The 25307-nt window shown below is 43.4% G+C and overlaps 1 protein-coding gene across 10 annotated transcripts in view; it reads left to right on the top strand.

Moving 5' to 3' along the window:
* Window positions 1–433: 433 nt before the first annotated feature.
* Window positions 434–25307, top strand: part of CC2D2A (coiled-coil and C2 domain containing 2A) — a 135624-nt gene continuing 110750 nt past the window's right edge. For 2 of the 10 annotated variants that reach the window (XR_003795619.1, XM_029235619.1), the window contains exons 1-3: window positions 5539–5765; window positions 8644–8727; window positions 10952–11075. Coding sequence is in view for 9 of the 10 variants with exons in the window: in XM_029235619.1 (XP_029091452.1) it covers window positions 5562–5765; window positions 8644–8727; window positions 10952–11075 (412 nt within the window). In the remaining variant the exon portion in view is untranslated. Of the gene's footprint in view, window positions 685–3778; window positions 4860–5538; window positions 5766–8231; window positions 8249–8643; window positions 8728–9129; window positions 9233–10951; window positions 11076–25307 lie in introns of those variants that run through there. The other 8 variants (XM_029235624.1, XM_029235621.1, XM_029235622.1 and 5 more) reach the window with 8 other exon arrangements.

The following is a 25307-nucleotide window of genomic DNA, read 5'->3' as shown; positions in this document are numbered from 1 at the left end:
TTGCGTTTTGGGCAGGATTCAGAGAATAAGCAGAGATTCCTCTTGCACATTCAATTTTCGACGTTTAACCAGAAAACGCTCCAGAGCAACCTCCAGGGAGCCTGTGCAGCAGATAAGTTAGACATCCTTGCCCTGTAATGACGACCTTCGCTGACTCTAAGCCACCCACCTCTGAGCGTTGCCTGTCGTTGACCAGAAATGCCCAGCAACCAGTTGCGGTAAGGGAAGGGACAGCCCCGAAAGCTTGACCTCATTTCTGCCCAGCTCCCCCATGCTGATTCCCTTTGTGCTTCTCCTGTAAGCTGTGCACCTCTGCTCACCCCGTGCATGTGTGTTCCTCTGCTAGAGTAACCTGTCACTTTAAAAGAAAAAAAAAGCCACCTAGTGACCTTCCTTAGGAACGGGTTGCTAAGCGGGTGTTTTTGCTGAGACGTGGCTGCAGCTTCCCAGGGAGCAGCCCAGGGGCCGCCCCAACGTTCAGCCTTTCCCTCTGGATTTTCTAGAAGATTCAACAGTGAGACACATTCCACGTTCCCTTCATCCCAGGAAGGAGAATCTGCAAAGTGCCTTGTAAAGTTCCTTAAGGTAAATTACTTCTTCCCGGGAGCTGGGCTGCAGAGCTGGGCTACCAGGCTTGGAGTTCAGCCTCTCCCCTGGACACCCTGAGCCTAATGAATTGTAAAGGTAGGGGTCCTCATCATTATTATTTACGTTTTACTTTCTGGAATGGAAACGTACAGTATGACTTGGGCTGCTTTGATTTGAGCCACTGTCGGGTGTCTGGTTTGCAGGAAATTAAGTCTGGCTCATGACAGCCCCTGGGTGGAATTTCTCCCGAAGCTGTCTCTGCTTCCTTCCTAGGACGTCCACGCCATCCTGTTGCATTCTGGTCTCCCGGAAACACTGGCTGCCGGTTGCATTTCTGGGCCTTTTAGTTCAAATTGGTTCGAGGGGCGAAATACTAGTTATTGCAAGCTTCACTTTCCTTGGCATTAGACAGAGGAAGATCTGTTACAGACAAAGGCTGGCTGCTCTTGCCAAAAGACCACAAGGAAATCTACCGGCTGTGTTTAAACTGATTGTTTCTCTTTGTTGCAAAGAAGGGCTCTGAAAGGCTGATAAAGTCTAATGGGAAATACATGTATGTTATTGGGTTTTCATATAAGCTTTCCTGCAAGTAAATTCAGGACCAGAATGAAATCTCTTTCAAATGGATCTCCTAGAGCTCTTTTAAGGAGTCATTCATTCAAACCTGTATTGATCATCAACAATGCACCAGGCTTCAGTAAGGTGCTGAAGTTTCGAGTGTGCAAAAATGAACTAGAGCAGGTCGGAAGCTCAGAGTTTACTGGGAAGACAGACCTATAAACAGATTATAACAGTACAATGAGCTAAGCACCATAAGAGATTTATGAAAGAGTTTGAGTGCTTAAAGCACAGCAGGATGACTCCCAGGGAGGATCTGGGAGCACTCAGTTCATCAGATAAATGCACTGGGTATATGTCACATCACACAGCTCAGATGTGGTATTTATACTCTTTGAAGACAATATACATTATATGGAGCTGATGAAATGATTCTATAAAGCTATTTGTCATTCACCTTTTACTACAGGAAGCTGTGGCTGGAATAACTTGGAGAATTAGGAAATGAAATCAAACAGAGTGTGCATGGCACCTGCCCAGTGTTCCAGGATCTAGCAGGATCAGACAGAAAAGGCTAAATGCCATGCACTGGGAGAAAATGCTCATAGGTGTGAGGACAGGGGATGGTTTCAGAAACACCATAAAAGGAAACAGAAAAAAAAACTGCCCTGGGCGCAGCTGCAGCATGGGAGAGAGGGCATATTGGTTATTGGTGCCACAAATTCAGTTGAGAACCAAAGCCGGTAATGGGGAATTTGACGTCACCTAAGGTCTTTCTTACTTCTCTCATTCCTGTCCCCTAACTGCTTTTTCCCTCCTCATTCTTTTCTTCTACATTCCACCTCTACCATCACCTTTTCTTAATAATAACACTTACTTGCCAGTATTGAGAGCCTGGTCCATGCTACGCATTTTACTACACATATTCTATCATTTAACCCTGATAAAATAATCACTCATTGAGGTAAGAATTATGATCACAAGTTTACAGGTACAGAAATGTATCTCAGAGGGGTGAAGGCATTGCTCCAACATCACACAGCTGATAAACAGAGCTGGAATTTGAATCCAGGTTCACGTAATTTTTTACAAAGGTCTCACTGTTTCTATAAACCCATGTCTTCACTGTTCTGGGGTAGGACGCATATACTGTATTATCTTCTAAGTAGCCAAGGTTGAAAAGCATTGCATACAATGCCACCCTTTTCATATACATTCATTCCTTTTTCTCTGCTTCTTTAGAATTTACCACAAGACCCTCTGGACAGGAATCTGATCCTCTGATGACCCTCAGAGATAGTCCATTTGTTTGGATGAAGGCGTCAGTACTTTCCTTGAAAAATATCTTTGGTTTTCTGCATTGAGTTAAACTAAATACATCGTTGACCTAAAGTAGCCAAAGCCCTTTCCCACAGGGGCAATGCTCTGTGCTTTTCAATTGTAAATATTTCGAGAATAGTGGACTAACATAGAAGAGTTACTGATATTGCAAAACCAGAATAAACGTTGAGACAGAGAGGTAGGGGGACATGGAGGAGGACCCTGGAATCACAGATTCTCGGGGCCAAGTTCTGATTGTGACATTTAATAACCATAATGGCAAAGCACAGAACCTGTCAGAGGCTAACCTCAGAGGAAACCTCCATTTCCACATGTGCAAATTGAGGCATATGCTACTAAGCTGGAAGTGTTTTAGTGAGCCCGAGTGATAACGTATATCTAGAGAGAGAACAAAATAAGTCTGCAGTAAATCACAGCTCTTATTTTGATGTTGCCAATAGTAATATATTAACAAACACTCAATGTACATGATGATGACAAGCTGCATATTAAAGTTGCAGAGTATTGATTTGTTTTCTTAGCAACAGTGCTCATAAAAAGATAAATTTTGATGTCATTTGATTTCCTTAGAAACTCATTCAAAGGTAATGATCAGGAAAAAATGAGGAGAAAAAAATCAACCCCATTATATTTTTCATTTTCTGCTTCTGTTTCTTCCCATGTAACATTTTTTAACTTGTTGAGAATCTTTTTTTTTTTTAGTTACTAAAATATTTCACAGTTCTTTTTTTTCCACTTCATAATTACCACTGTTTCAGGGAGCTCCCTTGCCCTGTAGAATTTTATTTTTATTATCTGCCCACTGATTCTCTCTAGATTACCTCCTCACCCTTTTAATATCTTAGCTGCTTTCACCATTTCCTTTCCTCCATATTTTACAGCTTGGGAGGAGTTCTGGACTGGAGACAATAGAATTTCAGATGCTTTATTTCCCTTTAAGGTGCTAATTCTCCGTTAGGGTAAATGAAACCTTGAAGGCTTCAGATGAGCTGCTTACATGACGAAGTCCCAGTTAAGATTCAGATTCCATAGCTATTAGAAGGGCTTATGATTTGTCAGCCTTGCTGTTGCTCCCCATGTCTCTCATTTAATCTTCACAGCAGCCCAAGGAGGACGATGAAGCTTTGAAGGCCTTCAGAATGTGGCCAAGGAAGACACAGCCAATAAAGAGTAATTTAGTCATTCATTCAACAAAATTTATTGTGTCTACTGGGAGCCATAGTCCTAGGCTCTGGGGCTAAACAATGAGCAAATGTTCCTGCCCTCTTGTAACTTATATTTTATGAGAATGGGCAGACAATAACAAATAAATATGTATGTCAACTGGTGATAAGTACTATGAAAAAAGAAATCGCTGTAAGGTGGTTATGGAGCTCCAGGAGGGTGAGGGTGGGAGATTATCATTGTACTGTGAGTGTTCAGGGAAGATCTCTCTGATAAAATGAAATCTGAGCAGTCCTGAAGGAAATGAAAAGAGAGAGAACAGGGTAGATGTCTTGGGAAAGATAGTTCTAGGCAGAGCAACTGCAAAGGCCCTGAGGCAAGAAGATTCAAGGGCAGATCATGGAGGGGCTTGTAGGCCATTGAAGGATTTTGGATTTAACTCTGTTAAGAGAAGGAAGTCACTGGAGAATTTTGAGCGGAGGAAGGATATGATCTCACTTATATGTTAAACAATTCACTCTGGCTTCAATACAGAGAATGGGTTGTAGGTAAGTGCGGTGGGAAGCAAAGACGTCAGGAGACTCTTACAAAAAACCCTGAGAGACAACGGTACTGGACCAGGGTGGTAACAGTGAGCTGCTTAAGGTGGTGGGATTGTCAATGTAATGTGAAGGCGAAGACGGCAGGGTTTCTGATGGATTGGATGTGGTGTGTCATGTGAGAGCCAGAGAGGATTCAAGAATGACTCCCAGGTTTCTGGCCTGGGAAAAACATAGAGTTCTGTGTATTGCAACAAGGAAGGTTGCGGGACAAGCAGATTCAGGGGTGATGACAAGGAGCTTCATTTGGGGCATGTTAATCCAAGGGAAGGTGTCCATCAAGTGTTCGGATATTTGAGTCTGGAGTTCTGGGGAGACGTTTGGGCCCTGGATGTAAATTTGGGGAGCATCAGTAGATTGACGGTATTTAAAGCCAAGAGACAGGACGATCTCACCAAGGGAATGAGGCAAGGCTGAGCCCCAGGCACTGTCACACGTGGTGCTCGGAAGATGAGAAGAAACCAGCCAAGGAATCTGAGGAGGAGAAGCAGTGGGTAGGGGGAGAACCAGGAAAGAACATGTCTGAGAAGCCAAGTGAAGAAGATACTTCAAGAAAAAGAAAGCAACTGGTCACTTTCATTACTAAACGCCTCTGACAGGGCAACTAAGGTGAGGGCTGAGGATGGATCATAAGATGTGGTGATGCGGGGGTCCTTGGAGATGCTGGCAAGAGCGGTTCCAGGGAGCGCTAGGCTCAGAAAACTGATTTGGAAAGAGAGGATTTGAGGATTTTTCTTTCAGAGGGTTGAACAACTGAGCGACAGAAAGAGATGTGAAGCCCAGAGAGAGTTTTTTAAGGAAGGGGCCTTTGTACATGGATAGGAATGAACCAAAAGAGCAGGAAGAAATGACTATGCAGGTGAAAGGGGGAAACTGTCCAGATCAAGGCCCTGGAGGGGGCGGGAACAGTGCCCAGGCAGAAACCCTGGCCCAGATGGAAGCAGGGGCAGACCACAGGAGTAAGTGGAAGCAGAGGGGGTGACATGACTCAGTGGGGTGAGACAGGGGGATGGGGATGGGGGAGGGTCCATCTCTGGCTTTATGTCTTTGCTCTTGAAATGAGAACAAAGGCCGAGGGTAGAGAGTGAAGGGGGATGGGAAGGTGAAGTTTTGAGTGGAGAGGAGAGGCTGTGAAATAGTCCTTCAGGAGTTGGATTCCTACCAGGGTCATCTGACACCAAAGGCAGAACCTTCTCCTGGCTTCCACCTCCTACACAGGAAAGCCAAGCTCTGACAGGCTTGTGGGGACAGAGGGTCCAGCCTCCTTCCTTCTCCTCTGGGGCTCATGTCCACCAATCCTGGGGCCTAAGAATGCATTCCTTGTGGATGCAAGGTCTACTCAGTTCAAACACTTCACTAACCATCAAGGTCAGCTTCAGCGTTATCAGTAGTAAGAAGAAAGACGTTTCACTGAGTTCAAAGGGCCTGACTTCTTCTTTGGTCTTTGCCTGTCAGGGAGGAGCCATCACAGCTAAAATGAAGCCCAAGGAAGAAAAAGTGAAAATAATTACAGAGGTGAGTGATGGCTTAGATGTCTCCAAGGGATGTATCTTTGTGTGTACATGCTCATGTCACACGTGTTGGTGAGTGAGGAAGTTAGGCCAGCAATGAGCATTTATTGCACGGCTACTGCATGCAGAAGGTGCTACCTTGGGCACACGGAGGAGAATAGGGGTGCATGCAGCCCTGCAGGTGCTCCAGGATTGAGGGCTCTGAAGCTGCTTTGTCACCATTTCATGAATTCCAACAGAGAGCAGTTCTGAGTTACCACCTAAAGGGTCCAGTTCTACTGAAGCACATTGATGTCTTTTTTTTTTTTTTGATTATAGTTGATTTACAATGTTGTGTTAGTTTCAGGTATACAGCAAAGTGATTCACTTATATATATACATAGATTCATTCTTTTTCAGTAAAGCACATTGATTTCTAAAGAAATTCAAAATGAGGATAACAACTGTAGATATAACCACTTATAAAACCCTCATGGAGTCCTGTAATTTCTAACTCATTTTGTGCAAAACATCATTAAACACTGTCTGGACCAGAGGAGCGAAGCCTTCTCCAGTTTGGAGACCAGAGACCTCCGAACAGAAGAGAAAGTATTCCTCTCAATCCTCCCTTCTCTCTTGGCTCTAGGGCTCAGTAACTTGAGACCATAGAGGCAAAAATGGGGACAATATGCTATTTCCAATAGGAACTTCAAAAAGCCTGAAGGAACCCAGATGAAACCACACAGATTAACTTTAAGCAAGATATCAAGTACTGACAACTTACCTACATCTACCTGTGCTCATTCATTCACACAACAAATATTCATTGTGCCTCTGGTCCCTGGGAATAGAGCAGTGAAGAAAACCCTGAGCTCTCCTGGAGTTCACATTCAGTCTAATTTGAGGTCCTACTGGAGAGTTTTCCATTGACAGAGGATCAAAACATTATTGGAAAGCCAAAAAAAAAAAGCTTGATGTATATTTCTCACAAGTCCATTCTAAGCCAATAAGAATTTAGACTTGAATTAAGAGCCACAGTTGCACACAGCTCTGAAGAAGGAGGTCTGAGTGAGGGTGGGGCTTGCACCCAGAGGATGAGTCAGAGCGATCAGGTCCCTGAGACAAAGAAAAAGCCCAAGCCATGCCCACTCCCTGGTTGGGACCTCAGTTCCCTCCTGTGCAGCTGAAGCTCAGGTCTTCTCTAAACAGATGGCCAAGGGCACTGCTGAGTGGTTGGAGCCTAGCCCAGCAACCTGCATGCCATTTCTTTGAAATCTTATATGATTAAAACCCATGCTTTGTGTTCCAAGCTTGTTTCAGTATAAAAACAAAAATTTCCCAATTTTAGAAAAAAAAATGTCTAATAAATCCGGTACACCAGAAGAGGTTCTGGGTTTATCTTGCAACTTCTTTTATACCCCGAGGTAGTTGTGCCCTGGTTTGCAAAACTCAAACTAGAAAACTTTAAAGCTTCAAACTTAAGAGGCTTCAGCTCTAACATTTTATGACTAAAACTTTAGAAAGTATAATATGGAAAAAGAAATGAAGTTGGCACTGTTAAAGGATTTCTCCCTTTTCAGGAACACCCCCACACTGTTGGTGGGAATGTAAATTGGTACAGCCACTATGGAAAACAGTATGGAGGTTCCTTAAAAAACTAAAAATAGTAATACCATATGACCCAGCAATCCCACTCCTAGGCATATACCCAGAAAAAATCTTAATTTGAAAAGATACATGCACCCCAATGTTCATTGCAGGACTATTTACAATAGCCAGGACATGGAAGCAAACTAAATGTCCATCAACAGAGGAATGAATAAAGAAGATGCGGTACATATATACAATGAAATATTACTCAGCCATAAAAAAGAACAAAATAATGCCATTTGCAGCAACATGGATGGACCTAAAGATAGTCATACTGAGTGAATTAAGTCCGACACAGAGAGACAAATCATATGATACTGCTTATATGTGGAATCTAAAAAAAGGATACAAATGAATTTATTTACAAAACAGAAGTAGAGTTACAGATGTAGAAAACAAACTTATGGTTACCCGGGGATAAGGGAGGGGGAGAGGAATAAATTGGGAGATTGGGATAGACATACACACACTACTATATGTAAAATAGATAACTAAGAAGAACTTACTGTATAGCACAGGGAGCTCTACTGAATACTCTGTAATGACCCATATGGGAAAAGAATCTAAAAAAAGAGTATATATATAACGGATTCACTTTCTGTACACCTGAAACTAACACAACATTGTAAATCAACTATACTCCAAGAAAATTTTAAAACAAAACAAAACACAAAAAGGATTTCTCCCTTTTCAAAAAGACCTGAAAAAATTTGTATTAAATACAAACTTCCACGGTGATTTAACATGTACCCTCATTATTCTCTACCTGACAGTAAGGCTATGGGGAGCAGAGAAGCCCAACCCTGGAAGCCCCTAGTGTGATTTTGATATCGTCCTGGGCCAGAGGCCTCCATCCGGGTCAGTACATCAGTCCTGGCAGATTCACTTGTTCGTGGCCTTCATTAGATTATGACTTTTGAGGGAAGTCACCTCCGGTACCTCTGTGCGCCCAAGGCCTGGAACACAGTCAGCAGTCCATAAATTCCCTAGGCATGAATGAGCACCTGGGTCGATGGAAGCTCCAACACCATATCATTGACCATCTTTCCATTTGGATACAACTTTTGAGAAGAGTAGATGGTGATGTCTGTCCACTGTCCCTTTGCTCACACTCAACTTTAGTGGGTGGAGGCTCCAGGACAAGACAGTCATTTTAACACCTAAAAATCCCACCCCTCTTCCTCACTTATCATTTTTTCCCAATTTACACACACACACTAAGAGATAACTCTTCCATTTACATCTTAACAAAGGAGTTCACTGAAGACAGTGAGGATGCAGATGAGGGAAGACAGAAGAAGACCGTGAAGGTTCCAAGACAAAAAGGAAAGAAGCAGGTAGGGAGTGACAGAAGCACTTGTCTGTCTACCGGGCTGTCAGTTAACTGCTCACTGCACCCCGAGAGGCCATACAGCCTCCTGTGGGTACAAGCACTTGGCCTTCTCTGGGAGAGGCAGGGATGCTGGTGGATGGTCCAGCTGAAGGACCCTATGTGGGGTCTCACGGATGACCCTTACCATGAAGCCATGGGCAGTATTTGGAGCATGTTTCCTCCAAGGTTTTTCCCATCCCCTGAGAGAGAAGTTTAGAAATGCTGAAATGAGCCCCTTTAGTGCTGTCATCAAAGGCCATAGACTAAGACCAGCGGTAGATGGCAGTGCAGGATTACAAATCTCAGGGAACTTCCACTTTCCCAGCTCCAAGCCCAAATTCTGCCTCAGTCTAAATCAAGGCCAACCCCCATCTCCCGGGCCTGCTGGCGGTCCCTCCCCCGGCTCTGCCCGCAGCAGAAGTTGCCCTCCTTGGCCGTGAGCATCCCTATACAAGGTCCACCTTCTCCAGGTAAATAGACGCCCTTGGAAAGGAAGCCAGGAAGATTTTGCGGAGGGGCGATTGGCTTGGAATAATCCAGATGCGAGCAGGGAAGGGAGGGGGAAGGAGAGCCATTTTGAGCCGGCAGCCACGTGATGGGGCCGCCTGGAGAACGGGGACGGGGTGGCGGGGAGGGCACCAGGAGAGCTGAAGTCAGGGGAGAAACCCCTTTTCAGCTCTCCCGTCGCCCAGCACAATCCCGTTGGGACAAGCTGGGCCAAGGAAACTCCTTCTCTGTAGCTGGGATGGAGTGACCCAGGGGAGGGCCCGGAGAGGCTGGAGGTGCTACCTGGCCTTGTGGCTGGGCCCTCTGGCCACTCAGGGACTTTAACCCCTTCCTGCAAGGTCAGCGGGGGGCTCTGCAGCCGGGGCCACGGGGCCCAACGAGGCGTCAGATGAGCCAGTACAAATGGAAGGAGCTCAAGTCCTTAGCCCCAAGGCCACAGGCAGAGTAAGCAATGGTGACCGGGGCTAGGGGCGTGGAGCTTGGACTAAACGGGAGAAAGGAGCAGGGATGGAAAGGAGAAGGCACTTTCTGTGTCCTAGGTGTGGTGCTTTCCTGAGACATCATCTCATTCCTTGAACTGCACAAAGAGCCCTGATCAGACAACGAACGTGCAGTCTTTGGTGCTTTGTGAGAAATCTGGAGAGTGTTTCTTAACCCCAGTGGCACTTCAGAATCACTTGGGGATTTTTTTTTTTTTAAGTCAATTGCCTCAGGTCCACTCTAGGCCATTTATTTAAGTCAGAATGTCTGTGCTTTACAAAGTGCCTATACATAGCAGCATCTCAGTGAATGGGCTATTTTTATTTCCCTTCTTTTACGGATGACGAAGGAAGTTAGGAAGTTCGATAACTTGCTCGAGTCCCACGGTAAATCTGAGTTTGGAGGCAAGCCTTTGTCTGGCCCAAAGGCCATCACTCACCTGGGGCTTCCACTGCCACTTCTGCTCACCAGTCTGTCCTCCTCTGAGAGTTTGGGGAAGGAACCAGAGGCTGTTCTTTGCCCTGGATTAACCAAGGACACTTTGACAGCTATTCCCAAATGAGTAGGAGCTGGGATCAAATAGTTTGGTTGTGATTTTCCTGTTTCCCTTTTCCTCCAAATTTCTACAGAGCTCTACACATTAAACCTAGAAAAAGTGAAAATATTCATTTTATTTTAATTTCTTTTTAAATTCATTTCTTTATTTTTTGGCTGCGTTGGGTCTTCGCTGCTGCTCACGGGCTTTTTCTCGTTGTGGCGAGCAGGGGCCACTCCTCATTGCAGTGCGTGGGCTTCTCATTGCGGTGGCCTCTCTTGTTGTGGAGCATGGGTTCTAGGTGCGCGGGCTCAGTAGTTGTGGCACACAGCTTTAGTTGCTCTGTGGCATGTGGGATCTTCCCAGACCAGGGCACGAACCTGCGTCCCCTGCATTGGCACGGGGACTCCTAACCACTGCGCCACCAGGGAAGTCACTGCGCCACCTGGGTCATCTCCCCGAAACCTCTTAGAGAAAATCAGGATCGGCTGCTTCCTGTGGGGATAGGTGATCATGACCACAGTGACTCAGGTGACACAGACCACAGTTATCTAGATCTGAAGAGGATTAAGGCCTGTCCCCTTGCTAAGTGACCCACCTCATCCTGAGATAGCATCTGAGTCAACCAAAGCCCTGAGATTCACAACCTCTGACCATCTGCCCACAGCTGTCGGCTGCTGGCCCCAAGGAAATGGTGTCTGAAAAATCCCATCCAGACGACCAGGAGGAGCCCATGCAGGAAGGTTCTGACACTCACCTCCTGGGCATGACGAGCCAACGAGGCCCACGGAGTAAGTTCTGTCAACCAGTATTAATTGCCTCCTGGGATCAGCACAGAGCATCGTGGGGATTTTGCTTGGGTATTATTTTTTGTGCGCGTCCACCGCCCTCCACAGCATTTTACCCCAGTTCTAGGCAATTTCTAAGTTCACCTCTGTCTGGGAGACAGGACACAACCCCAAGACATATTTACATAACCACAGAATTTTGAAGCATTCATTGAAATAGAAGTGGTGCAAATAATCAAATAGGTAGACATTCAAGGGTGGGTGAAATGGGAAGGCATATTTGTCAATGAAATAGTATTAGAATCAGATGTTGGAAAACCTGAGGATGTTTCTGAGGCTCTCGGAGATCCTGCCCCTCGAGGACCCCTTCTCTTATCCATCCCTCACCCCACCCCCCAACACACACACACATACACACACACACACACACACACACACACACACTCCCTTCTCCCTCCAGGAACTGTGGCCTGTATTTTACAGCATTACTTTTCCCCATCACAGTGACCATCATTCATTCTCTGCTCACTGTAGGGAAAATTATTACCCCTCACTTGTTGCTTTTCTTGAACAGTGGATTAGACCAGGGAAGAAGGCGTGTTACACTTTTCAATTGTTACATAATTATTATTACTCTATTTTTCTGCAGCTGAGCTGGGGAATAAAGTAACTATTGGAAATTAGAGGGCTTTGGAAGCAAGTTCATCTGATGTCCAACCCTAAGAAAAATGTGGTTCCCATCCAAAACCAATAACACAGTAGAACTGTTACCAGTTAGTAAAGTAGAACCAAACTTTATCCCATATATAACTTTATCCCATATAGTTACTTCATTTTCTAAATGGGTAAAATTATTCATTATTGAAGATTACAGTTTGTCTTAGTGTGCTCAGGCTGCCGTACCAAAATATACCATAGACTGGGTGGCTCTAACAACAGACATTTATTTTCTCACAATTCTGGAGGCTGGAAGTCTAAGATCAGGGTGCCCATGTGGTCACTTTCCAGTGAGTCCTCTCTTCCTGGCTTGTAGGTGGCTGGCATCTCCCTGTGTGCTCACTTTGGTGTCTCTTCCTATAAGGATGCTAATCCTATTATATTAGGGCCCTACCATATAACCTCATTTAACCTTCATTACCTCCTTAGAGGCCCTGTCTCCAAATATAGTCACACTGAGGGTTAGGGCTTCAACGTATGAATTTTGTGGGGACACAATTCTGTCCAGAGCACAACTATTGAATATTTAAGTAGTTGTTTTAAAATCAAGAGAAAAAAAATGTCAGAGAGCATGGCCAGTAATAAAGGCTCTGTAGCATAATGAAAAGTGAATTCTTTCCTTCTTCCTAAAATGGGAGAAATACTCTTTGCTGTCACCATGGGGGTGATTGTAAGGATCAAATCAAGAAAAGGATGTGGAAATATTTTAAAGAGTGTGCACAGTTTTAAATATTTAAATAGTATGCACTAGTATTTTAAATAGATAAATACACAGTAACTAAGGTGTGTTAGAGTGAGATAATAGGCAATCTATGCATTAGTCCAAAAGGATAAAATAAAAAATACAATTTATGATTTGAAGAAGGAAAGAACAGTACAAGGCTAAGATGTGCCTGCCTGAGCAAGGTCATGACCAGCTGGTCTCTGGGCAGCTCAGGGCAGAGCTGGAGGCTGTTGCTCATTTGGCAGCACTGGTGGGCCAAGATGTAGAGCAAATCCCTGGGAGTGAGGTGAGGGCACCTGATGGATTAGAAGCCTGGGTAGACAGGCATCAGTTAGAAATGAGAGGTCAAGACCAGCAGAAAGTCAGCCATGTGGTCAAGAGAGCAGAATAGGTCTCATTCAGCACGTCAACACATGTTAGAGCAAGAGTGCAAGGAATGAGCAACATGAGGAGTCTCGACCTGAGATAGGAAAGGCAAGACACAGAGCAGAAGCAATAGAGGATGTGCAGGTGTCTCCGTGGTAGAGTGTTGGTGGGAGAGGATTCCAAACAGAGGGCTCTGAAACACCCAATGTGTACAGAAATTAGTGTGTCCAGGAGCAGCTGGGTCTTATAGGACCTCACCTGGGAAATCACCCACCCACTTAGCAGGAAACTAAGTCCAGCCCATCTTCGGGGGGGTGAAATTTGGCTCCACCTTTAAAGAGAGGTGTGTCAAAGAAATTTATGGGCATATATTTAAACCACCACATTCATCTTTCTTTAAAACTATACTCAGAAATCTGTAATGAGCATCACATAAAATCCACACTCTTATTTGTTCTGAGTTCTGAGACCCTATGTGATCTGGCCCTTTCCAATTCTACTCCCCCTCTTCTCCAATATGTCTCCACCCTGGTTGACTGCTACTGGCCTCTGAATGCCTTGTGGCCACCTGGGCATTCCCAGGCTTTGGTGCCCACTCAGAAAGCTCTCCACCCATCTCTTTATTAAGCTTGTGACAGAAAAGCAATACAGTTGTATCCGTTAAGGCCTCAGTCTTTGGCGTGTGTGTACCAGTCTATACCTGTTACTTTCTTACTTGCTTGGGCAAGTTTCCCCACCTCCTTAAACTTCAGTTTCTTTATCTGCAAAGTAGGGACAAGAATAAAAGGCCTTAATACCCCGACAGAGTTTATATTCCAGCTGGGGAGTTAGAGGGAAAAAGAGAAAGCAAATCAAAAAAGATATGATAAATATACAGTATGGCCCGTGGTGAGAAGTGCTACAGAGAAACATAAAGAATTGGCTGGACGAGACTACAGTGGAGATGAGAGGAAGGGTTGCTGTTTTATGAAAGGTCATCAGGGGAAGCCCTCTCCAGTGAGAAGATGTTTGTGCAGAGGCCTGAAGGAAATGTGAGACCCCTGAGGAAAGTGGCCTTAAAGCAAGAGTGTGCTTGGTGTATTTAAGGAACAAGGATGCCAGAGTGGTTGACAGACAGTGAGCAAGAGGAAGAAGAAGGAAATTAGATCCAAAGGGAACTGCAAATATTTTCTCCCGTTCCACAGTTGGTCTTTGTATTCTATTGATTGTGTCCTTTGGTGCGAAGAAGTTTTTAAGTTTGAGGTGGTCCCATTTGTCTGTGTTTGCCTGTGTTGCCTGTGCTTTTGGTGTCACATCCAAGAAGTCATTAACAAACTCAATGTCATGAAGATTTCCTCTGTGTTTTCTTCTAGGAGTTTTATAACTTTACGTCTCACATTTAGGTCTTTAATCCTTTCTGAGTTTATTGTGTAAGGTAAGGGTCAACTTCATTCTTTTGCACGTGGATAGCCAGTTTCTCAACACCATTTGTTGAAGATACTGTATTTTCCCCATTGAGTGGTCTTGGCATCCTTGTTGAAGATTATTTGACCACATACACATGGTTTTGCTTCTGAGTTCTCTATTCTATCCCATTGGTCTATATGTCTGTCTTTATGCCAGTACCACACTGTTTTAATGGATGTAGCTTTATAATATGTTTTGAAATCAGGACGCCTGAGCCTCCAATTTTGTTGTTTTTCAAAACTGATTTGGCTATTTCAGGGAACCTTAATAGTCTATGTGAGTTTTAGGATGAACTTTTCTTTTCATAAGAAAAATGCCATTGAGATTGTGATAGGGATTGCATTAAATCTGTTGATTGCCTTGGGTAGTATTGACATTTTAACAATATTAAGTTTTCCAGTCTATGAACATGGGGTGACTTTCCATTTGTTTGTGTCTTCTTTAAATGTTTTCAGCAGTTTTTTATAGTTTACAGCATACAAGTCTTTTGCCTCTTTGGTTAAGTTAATTCTTAAGTGTTTTACTCTTCTCATGCTATTGTAAATGGAATTGTTTTCTTAGCTTCCTTTTTAGATGTTTCACTGTTAGTGGATAGAAACATGACTGATTTTACATATTGATTTTCTGTGCTGCAACTTTGCTGAATTTGCTTATTAGTTTCAACATTTTTTGTGTGTGGGAGGGGACTCTTTAAAGGTTTTCTCTATATAAGACAATGTCTTCTGCAAACAGAGATAATTTTACTTCTTCCTTCCCAATCTGGATGCCTTTTGTAACTTTTTCTTACTGTCTTAGTCTGTTTGCTCTGTTAATATAAAACACTATAGACTGGGTGGCTTATAAGCAGCAGAAATTTTGTTTCTCATAGTTCTGGAGCCTGAAAAGTTGAAGGCAAAGACACCAGCAGATCTGGTGTCTGGTAAGGAGGGCCTGCTTTTTGGTTCATAAGTGGCTGTCTTCTTGCTGTGTTCTCACATGGTAGAAGGGGCAGAGTAGAAGCTCTCTGGGGTCTTTTTCATAGGGGAACTAGTCCCATTCATGAAAGTTCCACCCTTATGACTTAATCACCTCCCAAAGGCCCCATCTCCAAATAGCATCACACTGGGACATAAACTTCAACATATGAATTCAGGGAGGACACAAACATTCTGTCTATAGCACTTGCTTAATTGCTCTGGTTTGGATTTCCAGTATTATGTTGAATAGAAGTAAAGTTGGGGGTGGGGGGGGGCATCCCTGCCTTGTTCCTGATCTTAGAGGAGATGCTTTCAGTTTTTCACCACTGAGTATAATGTAAGTTGTGGGCTTTTCATATATGGCCTTTACCATGTTGAAGTAATTTCCTTCTATTCCTAGTTTGTCAAATGTTTTTTATCGTAAAAGAATGTTGAATTTTGTCAAATGTTTTTTCTGTTATCAATCGAGATGATCATGTGGTGTTTGTCCTTTGTTCTGGTAATGAGGTGTATTACACTGATTGATTTTCATATGTGGAACCATCCTGGCACCTCCCACCCACCCCCCCAACTTGGGCTAAGACTACTAAATGGTTCAAGAGGCTGTCTCTCATGACCATTTTATAAATACTACTTACCTACATTTTTCTAGGCAAAACCTCAGATTCGGTGGTTTCCCTATCCCAAGCAAGAAAGTGTATGCTAAGAAAGCTGTGGAACTTTTTAAGCTCATATGATTTCATTATATTTTTCTTCTCTAAGCACTTATTGGTTTACCTGAGGCATCCTCCTCTCCCTCAGAAAGAGTGAGAGAGAGAGAGAGAGAGAGAGAGAAAGAAAAGGAAGAAAGGGAGGGAGGGAGGAAGGAAGGAAAGAAGGAAGGAAGGAAGGGAGGAAGGAAGGAAGGAAGGAAGAGAGGAAGGAAGGAAGGAAGGGAGAAAACCAGATGATAAATCTGACAGCCTTGAACCCTGAGAGCTTAATACCATGTTCTGAGGCACACAGCAAGCTTTCTGATAAGATTTCCATCAAGATTCCTCATTCTCTTTCTTACTCATATCCCAGTACATTGCCCAAGATTAAGAGAAATAAACAACATTTCAAGTCAGCAAACATTCCTTGAAACCCATAGAAACTGAAATTAGACTCACTACTTACTACTCGTTACTACTTTTAGTCCTGACCTCAAGCAGCAGCCCGGTCTCCCTCAGCCACAGAAGCCTCGTTTATGTTGATAAAAACGAGGATCATAAAAGCCTTGGCTTCGTGCAGCTGTTATGACAGTGAAATCAGATGATACACAGAAAGCACCGCACATAGGGTCTGGCACATACCTAGTCGCCTTCTCCAGCTGGAAGAAGAACTTGATGCTAAATAACTAACAAAAATAATTACCTCTTTTGAGTGTTATGATATGGCTGGCACCATGCTGAGGTCTTTACATGCATTACATCACTCAGAACAGTCCTGTCATCAGGCATTGTTTTATAATTTAGGAAACTAAAGTTCAGAGAGAACCAACAGCTAGAGGTGGTGGAGCCAGAACTCAAACTCCAGTCTACAGACCTCAGGAAGCTGTGTTCTTTTTTTTTTCTTTTTTTTAAATTTATTTCATTGAAGTACAGTTGATTTGCAATATTGTGTTAATTTCTGCTATACAGCAAAGTGTTTGTCATATATATATATATATATATATATATATTCTTTTTCATATTCTTTTCCACTATGGTTTGATAAACCAGGATATTGAATATAGTTCCCTTAGATTATCATACTAAGTGAACCTGTGTTCTTAATTGCTGCACTACAGCATCATTCTATACCAGCAAATCTTAACTCTGATTGGTCTTTAAAGAGAATGGTTTACAGTTGCCCAGGGAAGGTACAGTGCTCTCTGTATTTTACTCAAGGCCATGCTCTGGTTTCTGTATGCTCACTTACTACCCCCATACCACACCCACCACATCCTTCCAACCAAGTCTGCTCACCTGGATCCAATTCTTTGACTCCCTCTTGATGGTTCATTCCCCAAACCTCTCATGGGTTTGGCTTGTTGCTCAGCGCTACCACCCCAGCCTCTGCCCTTGAACCCATGACCCTCTCTATCCTATAGCATTCCTGCGGGGCTCCAAGTGTTGTCAAGTCCAGACTGTAGTCAGATGCTCAGATACCAGCACCCTTGAAGACATGGCCTCCGCACTGCACCAGGCACACGCCCAGAGGGGCCATCTCCCTGATGAACAGCAGTGTAAATCCATGCACTGAAAGCTTTGGCTTCTAATCTGCTATTCAAACATATACACAGTCATGACTTTCCAAATACAGAAAGCATTTCACCGAATAGGAACATAGCTCCCAATCAAATAAACAACTAGGAAAAAAGTACACACATTTCCCCCACGATTCCAGCTTGCACCGTCTCTTAAGGGAGGAACTATTGAATGTTAAGCAATTTCTTATGAACATAAGTTTCTTCATTACCGACATCTGTTTTCTATCCATTCCTGTTAGTTTCTCTGGTTAAAGCATCATTTCAGAGCCAATTTCTCAGTATTGGTTGAAAATAAAATTCAGAATCCAGTGAAATTTGATGCAAATGAAAGGAAATAGATCACTTATTTTAGGCATACTTTTTAAAAGTCACCAAGACCTGGAGAGACTGACCCAGGAAACAAATGTTATAAAGTTCAGTATAAGACAAGAGGAGAATGGCCCAAAGGAGCTGGTCTTGGGAGTTACCTTGGAGCCCAGCAGTGAAGAACATTCTAGTCAGAGGGTGCACACTGGGGAATGTAGGAAATATCAAAAGTTCACCAACACTGGAGTTTACTACCTCACGCGGTACTGGGGGGACTGAATTACAGTACTAAGTAAAATATTTATCTTAAGTAAAAATAAATTGTATGCTGTGTTCAATACAATTTTTTTCTGGATATTATGATTTTTGACATCTTAAAAATAAGCACCCAAACAAACAAACAAACAAAACAAAAACAAAAAAACCTTTCTGGTTGGGGAGACAGTAGCCAATTGTTAGAGCTAGCAAAGAGTCAGGACTGGAGCATGACTTTAATGCAAAATAACCAATCCAGATCCCCACCTCCTCTGTCTGGCCAGTACTGAAACTGAGCGAAGGTCCTGTGGGTTACCTGGGCATGGAGGCCTTTTTTGTCCCCCGTTTCTTGTAGGCAAGACTCCAGCCTCCATGACCTTCCCTGAGTTCCAAAGCTCGATTGGAACTGTTACTAATCAAGGGAAGAGCAGCCAAGAAACCACCTGAGGCAAGACTAAAGGGACCAGAAAAGCTCCAGATTAGGAGACTGAGCACCTGAGATGAGATTAAGGGAGTGCAAACCCTTCACACATCCTAATCTTGTCAGCAACATCCCCCCTGAGCTATTGCTATAAAACTTCTCATCAAATCCTCTGGGGTTGGGACACATAGTTCTTTGAGGCAGGAGCCTGCTGTGGCCCCCTTTGCCTGGCAAAGCAATAAAGCTATCTTCTACTTCACCCAGAACTCTGTCTCTCAGATTCGTTCTGGCACCAGTGCAGAGAACCTGAGCTTTCGGCGTCAGTGCAACCCCAGGAAGCAAGATTCCTCTGCCTGGATCATCCCAGGGCCAGGTACCAGGCAACTAGGGACCACCCCTATAGCTTAGAGCCCCCCAGAACCACTCGAACCCACCAACCATAAACTGCTTACCCTGCTCTGCCTTGTCTTTCCCTCAGAAATCCCAAGAAAGGCCATGAGCTGAGCTCTTAGCCCCTCCTGTCTTCTGCTCCTGACCACCCTGGTGTCTTTCCATGTGCCCTGCGTGGCATGTCCTGCCCCCGGGCTGCAGAACCTGAGAGTTTATGATCAACTTTGTTTCCTGAGCCTCTCCTCTGTCTCCTCTTGTGCCCCACCTGACTGACCATCTCATAAAAGAATACAAAGAATATAAAACAGACCCATCATTATTATTAGTTATAAGGAAACACATTTTCCCAAAAACTTCTTTATAGCAAAATTCCTCCAGAGTCGTCTGTTCCCATCCTGGCTCCAATCTTGAACCTACTCCTCTAATTCACATCCCCCTCCCTGTCAAAATTCTCCTTGTTGAGGTCCCCACGAACCGCACATTTGCTAAATTCTATAGTCAGTCCTTCATCTTTACCGTCCTTGACTTTCAGTCGCGTTCCCTGCAGCTCACGCTCTCTCCTCTTCTGTACATGGCTCCCCGGACACCACTCTCCTGGTTTTCCTTCTCCCTCGCTGGCTGGACCTCTCCATCTCCTTGCTAGTTCTTACACCCCAGCCTCTAAATCTTGGAGCCCCCAAGCTCAGTGCTCAGCCCCCTTTTCTTTGTCAACACTCGTTCTCTCAGTCATCTCAAGACTTTAAATTCTATCATACAGCTATCGTATGTATAACTGAGCAGTTCCCAACTTTTATCTCCAGTCTGGGTTCTTTCAGACTAAATGTGCAACTACCAACTTAACACCCACTTTTGCATATCACATAAGACAGCTCACATTTTTAATAGATTTATTGAAGCATAATTTGCATATCATAAAATTCACCCATTGTAAGTATACGATTCAATGATTATTAGTAAATTTGTAGACCTGTGCAGCCATCACCACCATCCAGTTTTAGAACATTTCATCACCCCAAAAAGTTCCTTTATGCCTGTTTGCAGCCACTCCCACCCCCAGCCCTAGACAAACACTGATTTGTTTTATATTCCTATAAATAGGCCTTTTCTAGACATTTCATGTGAATAGAACCATATAATATGTGGGGTTTGTGTCTGACTTCTTTCACTTAGCATGGTTTTGAGATTTATAAGCATTGTAGCATCTATCCACATTTTCTTCCTTTTTATTGCTGAATTATATTCCATCATATGGGTATACTACATTTTATTTATTCATTCACCTGTTGATGAATATTTGTATTATTTCCAGTTTGGGGCTATTATAAATAATGCTTCTATGAACTGGGTCATATGATAAATGTATATTTAACTTTATAAGAAAGTGCTGATCTGTTTTACAAACTGGCTTTATCATTTTACTTTCCCACCAACAGTTTGTGAGAGTTCCAGTTTCTCACTTCCTTGCCAACAACTGATATTATCTGTCTTCAATTTTAGCCTTTATAATGTGTATACAGTGGTATTTCGTTGTGCTTTTAACTTGTATTTCCCTAGTGATTAATGATATGGAGTATTTTTTCATATACTTATTAGCCTTTTGTATATCATCTTAGTAAAATGTCTGTTTAAATTTTTATACATTATTAATTGGATTTTTTGTCTTACTGTGGAATTGTAAGAGTTCTTTATATATTCTGGATACAAGTACTTTATCAGGTATATAATTTGCAAATATTTTCTGCAAGTAAATGTCTAATCTTTTTATTTTCTTAATGGTGTCTTTTGAAGTACAAAAGTTTTTAATCTTGGTGGAGTCAAATTTATCACTTTTCTTCTATTATGGATTGTATCTAAAAATTCTTTGCCCAACCCAAGGTCATGAACATTTTCTCCTATATTTTTCTTCTGGAAGTTTTCTGTTTTTAGCTTTTACATTTAGTTAGGTCCATGATCTATTTTGAGACAACCCAAATTCTACTCGACTGAAACTAGGCTTCTGATCTCCTTCTTCCAACCCTAACCTGTTTCTCCTACAAAAATCTTCCAATTTCAGAAACTTTACTTACCATTACTCTTCTTAGAAGTTTGCAAAGCTTGTTAAAGGATGTCATGAGGGTGGGGAAATCCTTGTCATCCCCATTTCACTAAATAGACATTTCATTTTTTCTGTTGCTTGGGTCAAAAACTTATGGTCATCCTTAACTCCTTTCTTTCTGTCTACCCACTTCCAGTCTATCAATAAGTCCTGTTTGCTCTGCATCAGAATAGATTGAAAGTATGACCATTTCTCACTTCCTCCCCCACTACCATCCTGATCCAGGCTGCCTTCAACTCCTATCTGAAGTGTTGCAATTATTTTAAAAAGTGTTGCCATAGCCTCCTAACTGATGCCCCTGCTCCTGTTCTCACCCCCCATTCTCACCCCAGCAGCCAGAGTGGCCTTATAAAAGTAAGGTCAAGTTACTCCGCTGTTCAAATCCTCCAATGGTTCTCAACTGACTCAGAGTTAAAGTCAAATTCTGCAGAATGACCTACACAGTTTGTCTCCCCCTTATCTCTATGACCTGCTATCCTATATTCCATCTCCAACCCCTCATGTTTCCCCTTTCCGCTCTGGTCTTGCATTAGGATGGCCATGTCTCAGAGTCTTTGCACCAGATATGACTTATAGCTAAAATGCTCATCCCCCCAGCTACCCACCTGGCTTGACCCCTCATTTCCTTCCCCTGATCCAATGTCACCTTGAAGGTCTTGCTTGGCCACTCCAAACTACAATACACCCCTGCCTCCTGGCCCTCCTTATCCCCAAGCCAGCTTTCTTTGTCTCCATACACCTACCACCATCTGACATACTCCACATACTATTTCACTCCAGGAAGGTGGGGATATTTGTTTTGTTCACTCTTATATCCCTACTGCCTTGTACACATAATACATGCTCAATAAAGATTTCTTAGTGGAATGCTTGAACTAGATTCCCTAACCTAGCACTTCCAAGAGTGGGTTGGGTAGAACATGTACTAGTATCCTGTTAGAGATTAACTCCCGCAAAAATATTCCAAGCTCAGAAGCTTTACCTATTATTTCCTCTCTTAAAAGTTTGAGAAGCTTGTTCTGAGACCACTCACAGTTACCCTGGCATCTCCCAGGCAGTACCTGACCCTCCTGAACGCTGTTGATGTTTTTTCCACTCTGCCCAAGGCAATGTGGAAGGCTCAACCTGAGGCAAAATTGTCATGTCAAAGTATATCTATGATGTTCTTTACCACTGTTCATTGTCTCAGTTCTTTTGGAAGCCCCCTTGCCCCATGCCATCACCATGATGATGCCGGAGCACAGGGACAAACAGCAGGGCTGGCCGGGCCCAGTCTTTTCCAGACTGATGGTCCCTGTCTCAGGTGGCTCCAGCTGCTACAACGAAATACTGTAGACTGATGGCTTGAACAGCAGACATTGAGTTCTCATGGTTCTAGAGGCTGGGAGTCCAAATCAAAGTGCAGGATGATTCAGTTCCTAGTGAGAGCCTTTTCCTGGCTGGCCGATGGCCCTTCTCACTGTGTCCTCATGTGATGGAGAGAGAGAGAGAGAGAGCTCTGGTCTCTCTTCCTCTTCTTATAGGGACACTAATCACATCATGGGGACCCCACTCTCAATGACCTCATCTAAACCTATTTACCTCTCAAAGGTCCCACCTCCAAATACCATCACACTGGGGGTTAGGGCTTCAACATGGGAAGTTGTGGAGGATGAAAAGATTCAGACCATAATAATCTTCAAGCCTGGGAGGTGTGCTGAAGCACAAAGAAGCAGGAAAGGGCAGCAGGCAGAGCCAAAATCCTGAGGTCCAAGCCCCCCTGAGTCAGAAGGAAACTTATATGCCAGAATAAGACCCTGAGTTTTCAGTTAATATAAAATAAAAATGTTAATGGGGAAAGAACCAGAAAAGAAGAAATTGACCAAAGAAATCCCTGCAGACCCTCAGCACAGGTGAGCTCTCAGCAGCGCTAGGGCTGGAACCCAGGGCAGAGCCTGCAGTTCTCAGCCTGTTTTGACCTCCATTTTGTGTAGTAAAATTTCCACAATACTCATCCATTTAATGAAATTAGAAAATCTGGAGAAATAGGAGAAAGTAATCACTCACATTCTTATACCCTAGGGACAACCACCACTAACCTCAGGCCCTTTTCTAATGCTGAGTTTTTCCTGCCTGACCGCTGAGGAAGTCATGTGTTGACAGAGGGTTGCTAAGGCTGAAAGGGTATCCCAAGCTCTTACATCCAAGTGCAGTAGCTTAGAAGTTGGGGACTGTCCAACTGATTGTCTCACTCATTATGTTTTTCCTCTCAAGCCTTTAAGATTATTACCTCTGCTCCTCTCCAAGTTTTCCTACTGAAGTCAAGCTGGCTTCCATCCTGTGCTCTCCCTACCCCTCAACTCCATATTTACATCCTATCCCGTGGGAAATTATTTATCATGGGAGGAGAGAGGCAAGAGTGAAAAGCCAGTTCAGGCCAGTGTACTCCCAGCCCTTTTGTCCATGATCACTACAAGAATGTTGCTTATATGTAACTTGCCATCAAGAGTTTTTATCATGCTTTTAAATATTTACAAAAGATTTTATTGATGTCATATTGTAAATATTAATGCTTTAAAATAAAACTCTTATGTCACTTTTAAAGCATCCAAAGGAATCTAAATGGCATAAGGATTTGAGAACCACCATTATCTGTTTCAAAATAATAAACAAACTCTCCCTGAACAGTTAGAATTTCACATCATTCCCTTTTCTTCTCTAACTCCTTCATTCCATTTCCCCCACAGAATTTTAAAAAATATATTACTATGTTAAAAAACCTTTTATTGAGATTGGTTCAAGATGGTGGAGTAGAAGGATGTGCGCTCACTCCCTCTTGTGAGAGTGCCGGAATCACAACTAACTGCTGAACAGTCATCGACAGGAAGACACTAGAACTTACCAAAAACTATACCCCACATCCAAAGACAAAGGAGAAGCTGCAATGAGATGGTAGGAGGGGCGCAATCACAATAAAATCATATCCCATAACCACTGGGTGGGTGACTCACAAAGTGGAGCACAACTATACCACAGAAGTCCACCCACTGGAGTGAAGGTTCTGAGCCCCACATTAGGCTTCCCAACCTCAGGGTCCAGCAACAGGAGGAGGAATTCCCAGAGAATCAGACTTTGAAGTCTAGCGGGATTTGATTTCAGGACTTCAACAGCACCGGGAGAAACAGAGACTCCACTCTTGGAGGGCACACATAAAGTAGTGTGCACTTTGGGACCCAGGGGAAGGAGCAGTGACCCCATAGGAAACTGAACCAGACCTACCTGCTACTGTTGGAGGGTCTCCTGCAGAGGCAGAGGGTGGCTGTGGCTCACTGTGAGGACAAGCACACTGTCAGCAGAAGTTCTGGGAAGTACTCCTTGGTGTGAGCCCTCCCAGAGTCCACCATTAGCCCCACCAAAGAGCCCGGGTAGGCTCCAGTGTTGGCTCACCTCAGGCCAAACAACCAACAGGGAGGGAACCCAGCCCCACCCATCAGCAGACAAGCAGATTAAAGTTTTACTGAGTTCTGCCCACCAGAGCAACACCCAGCTCTACCCACCACCAGTCCCTCCCATCAGGAAGTTTGCATAAGCCTCTTAGATAGCCTCATCTACCAGAGGGCAGACAGCAGAAGCAAGAAGAACTACAATCCTGCAGCCTGTGGAATGAAAACCACTTTCACAGAAAGATAGACAAAATGAAAAGGCAGAGGACTCTGTACCGGATGAAGGAACAAGATAAAACCCCAGAAAAACAACTAAATGAAGTGGAGATAGGCAACCTTCCAGAAAAAGAATTCAGAATAATCATAGTGAAGATGATCCAAGACCTCGGAAAAAGAATGGAGGCAAAGACCGAGAGGATGCAAGAAATGTTTAACGCAAACCTAGAAGAATTAAAGAACAAACACCTAGAAGAATTAAAGAACAAACAAACAGATACGAACAATACAATAATTGAAATGAAAAATACACTAGAAGGAATCAATAGCAGAATAACTGAGGCAGAATAATGGATAATTGCCCTAGAAGACAGAATGGTGGAATACACTGCTGCAGAACAGAATAAAGAAAAAAGAATGAAAAGAAATGATGACAGCCTAAGAGACATCTGGGATAACATTAAATGCATCAACATTTGCATTATAGGGGTCCCAGAAGGAGAAGAGAGAGAGAAAGGACCCAAGAAAGTATTTGAAGAGATTAAAGTCAAAAATTCCCTAACATGGGAAAGGAAATAGCCACCCAAGTCCAAGAAGTGCAGAGAGTCCCAGGCAGGAGAAACATGCCGAGACACATAGTAATCAAATT

This window comes from Monodon monoceros, unplaced genomic scaffold, assembly GCF_005190385.1.
Source record: "Monodon monoceros isolate NGI ecotype Baffin Bay Population unplaced genomic scaffold, NGI_Narwhal_1 Super_Scaffold_20, whole genome shotgun sequence".
Lineage (NCBI taxonomy): Eukaryota > Metazoa > Chordata > Mammalia > Artiodactyla > Monodontidae > Monodon > Monodon monoceros.
This window is presented reverse-complemented; position numbering and strand designations above follow the sequence as displayed.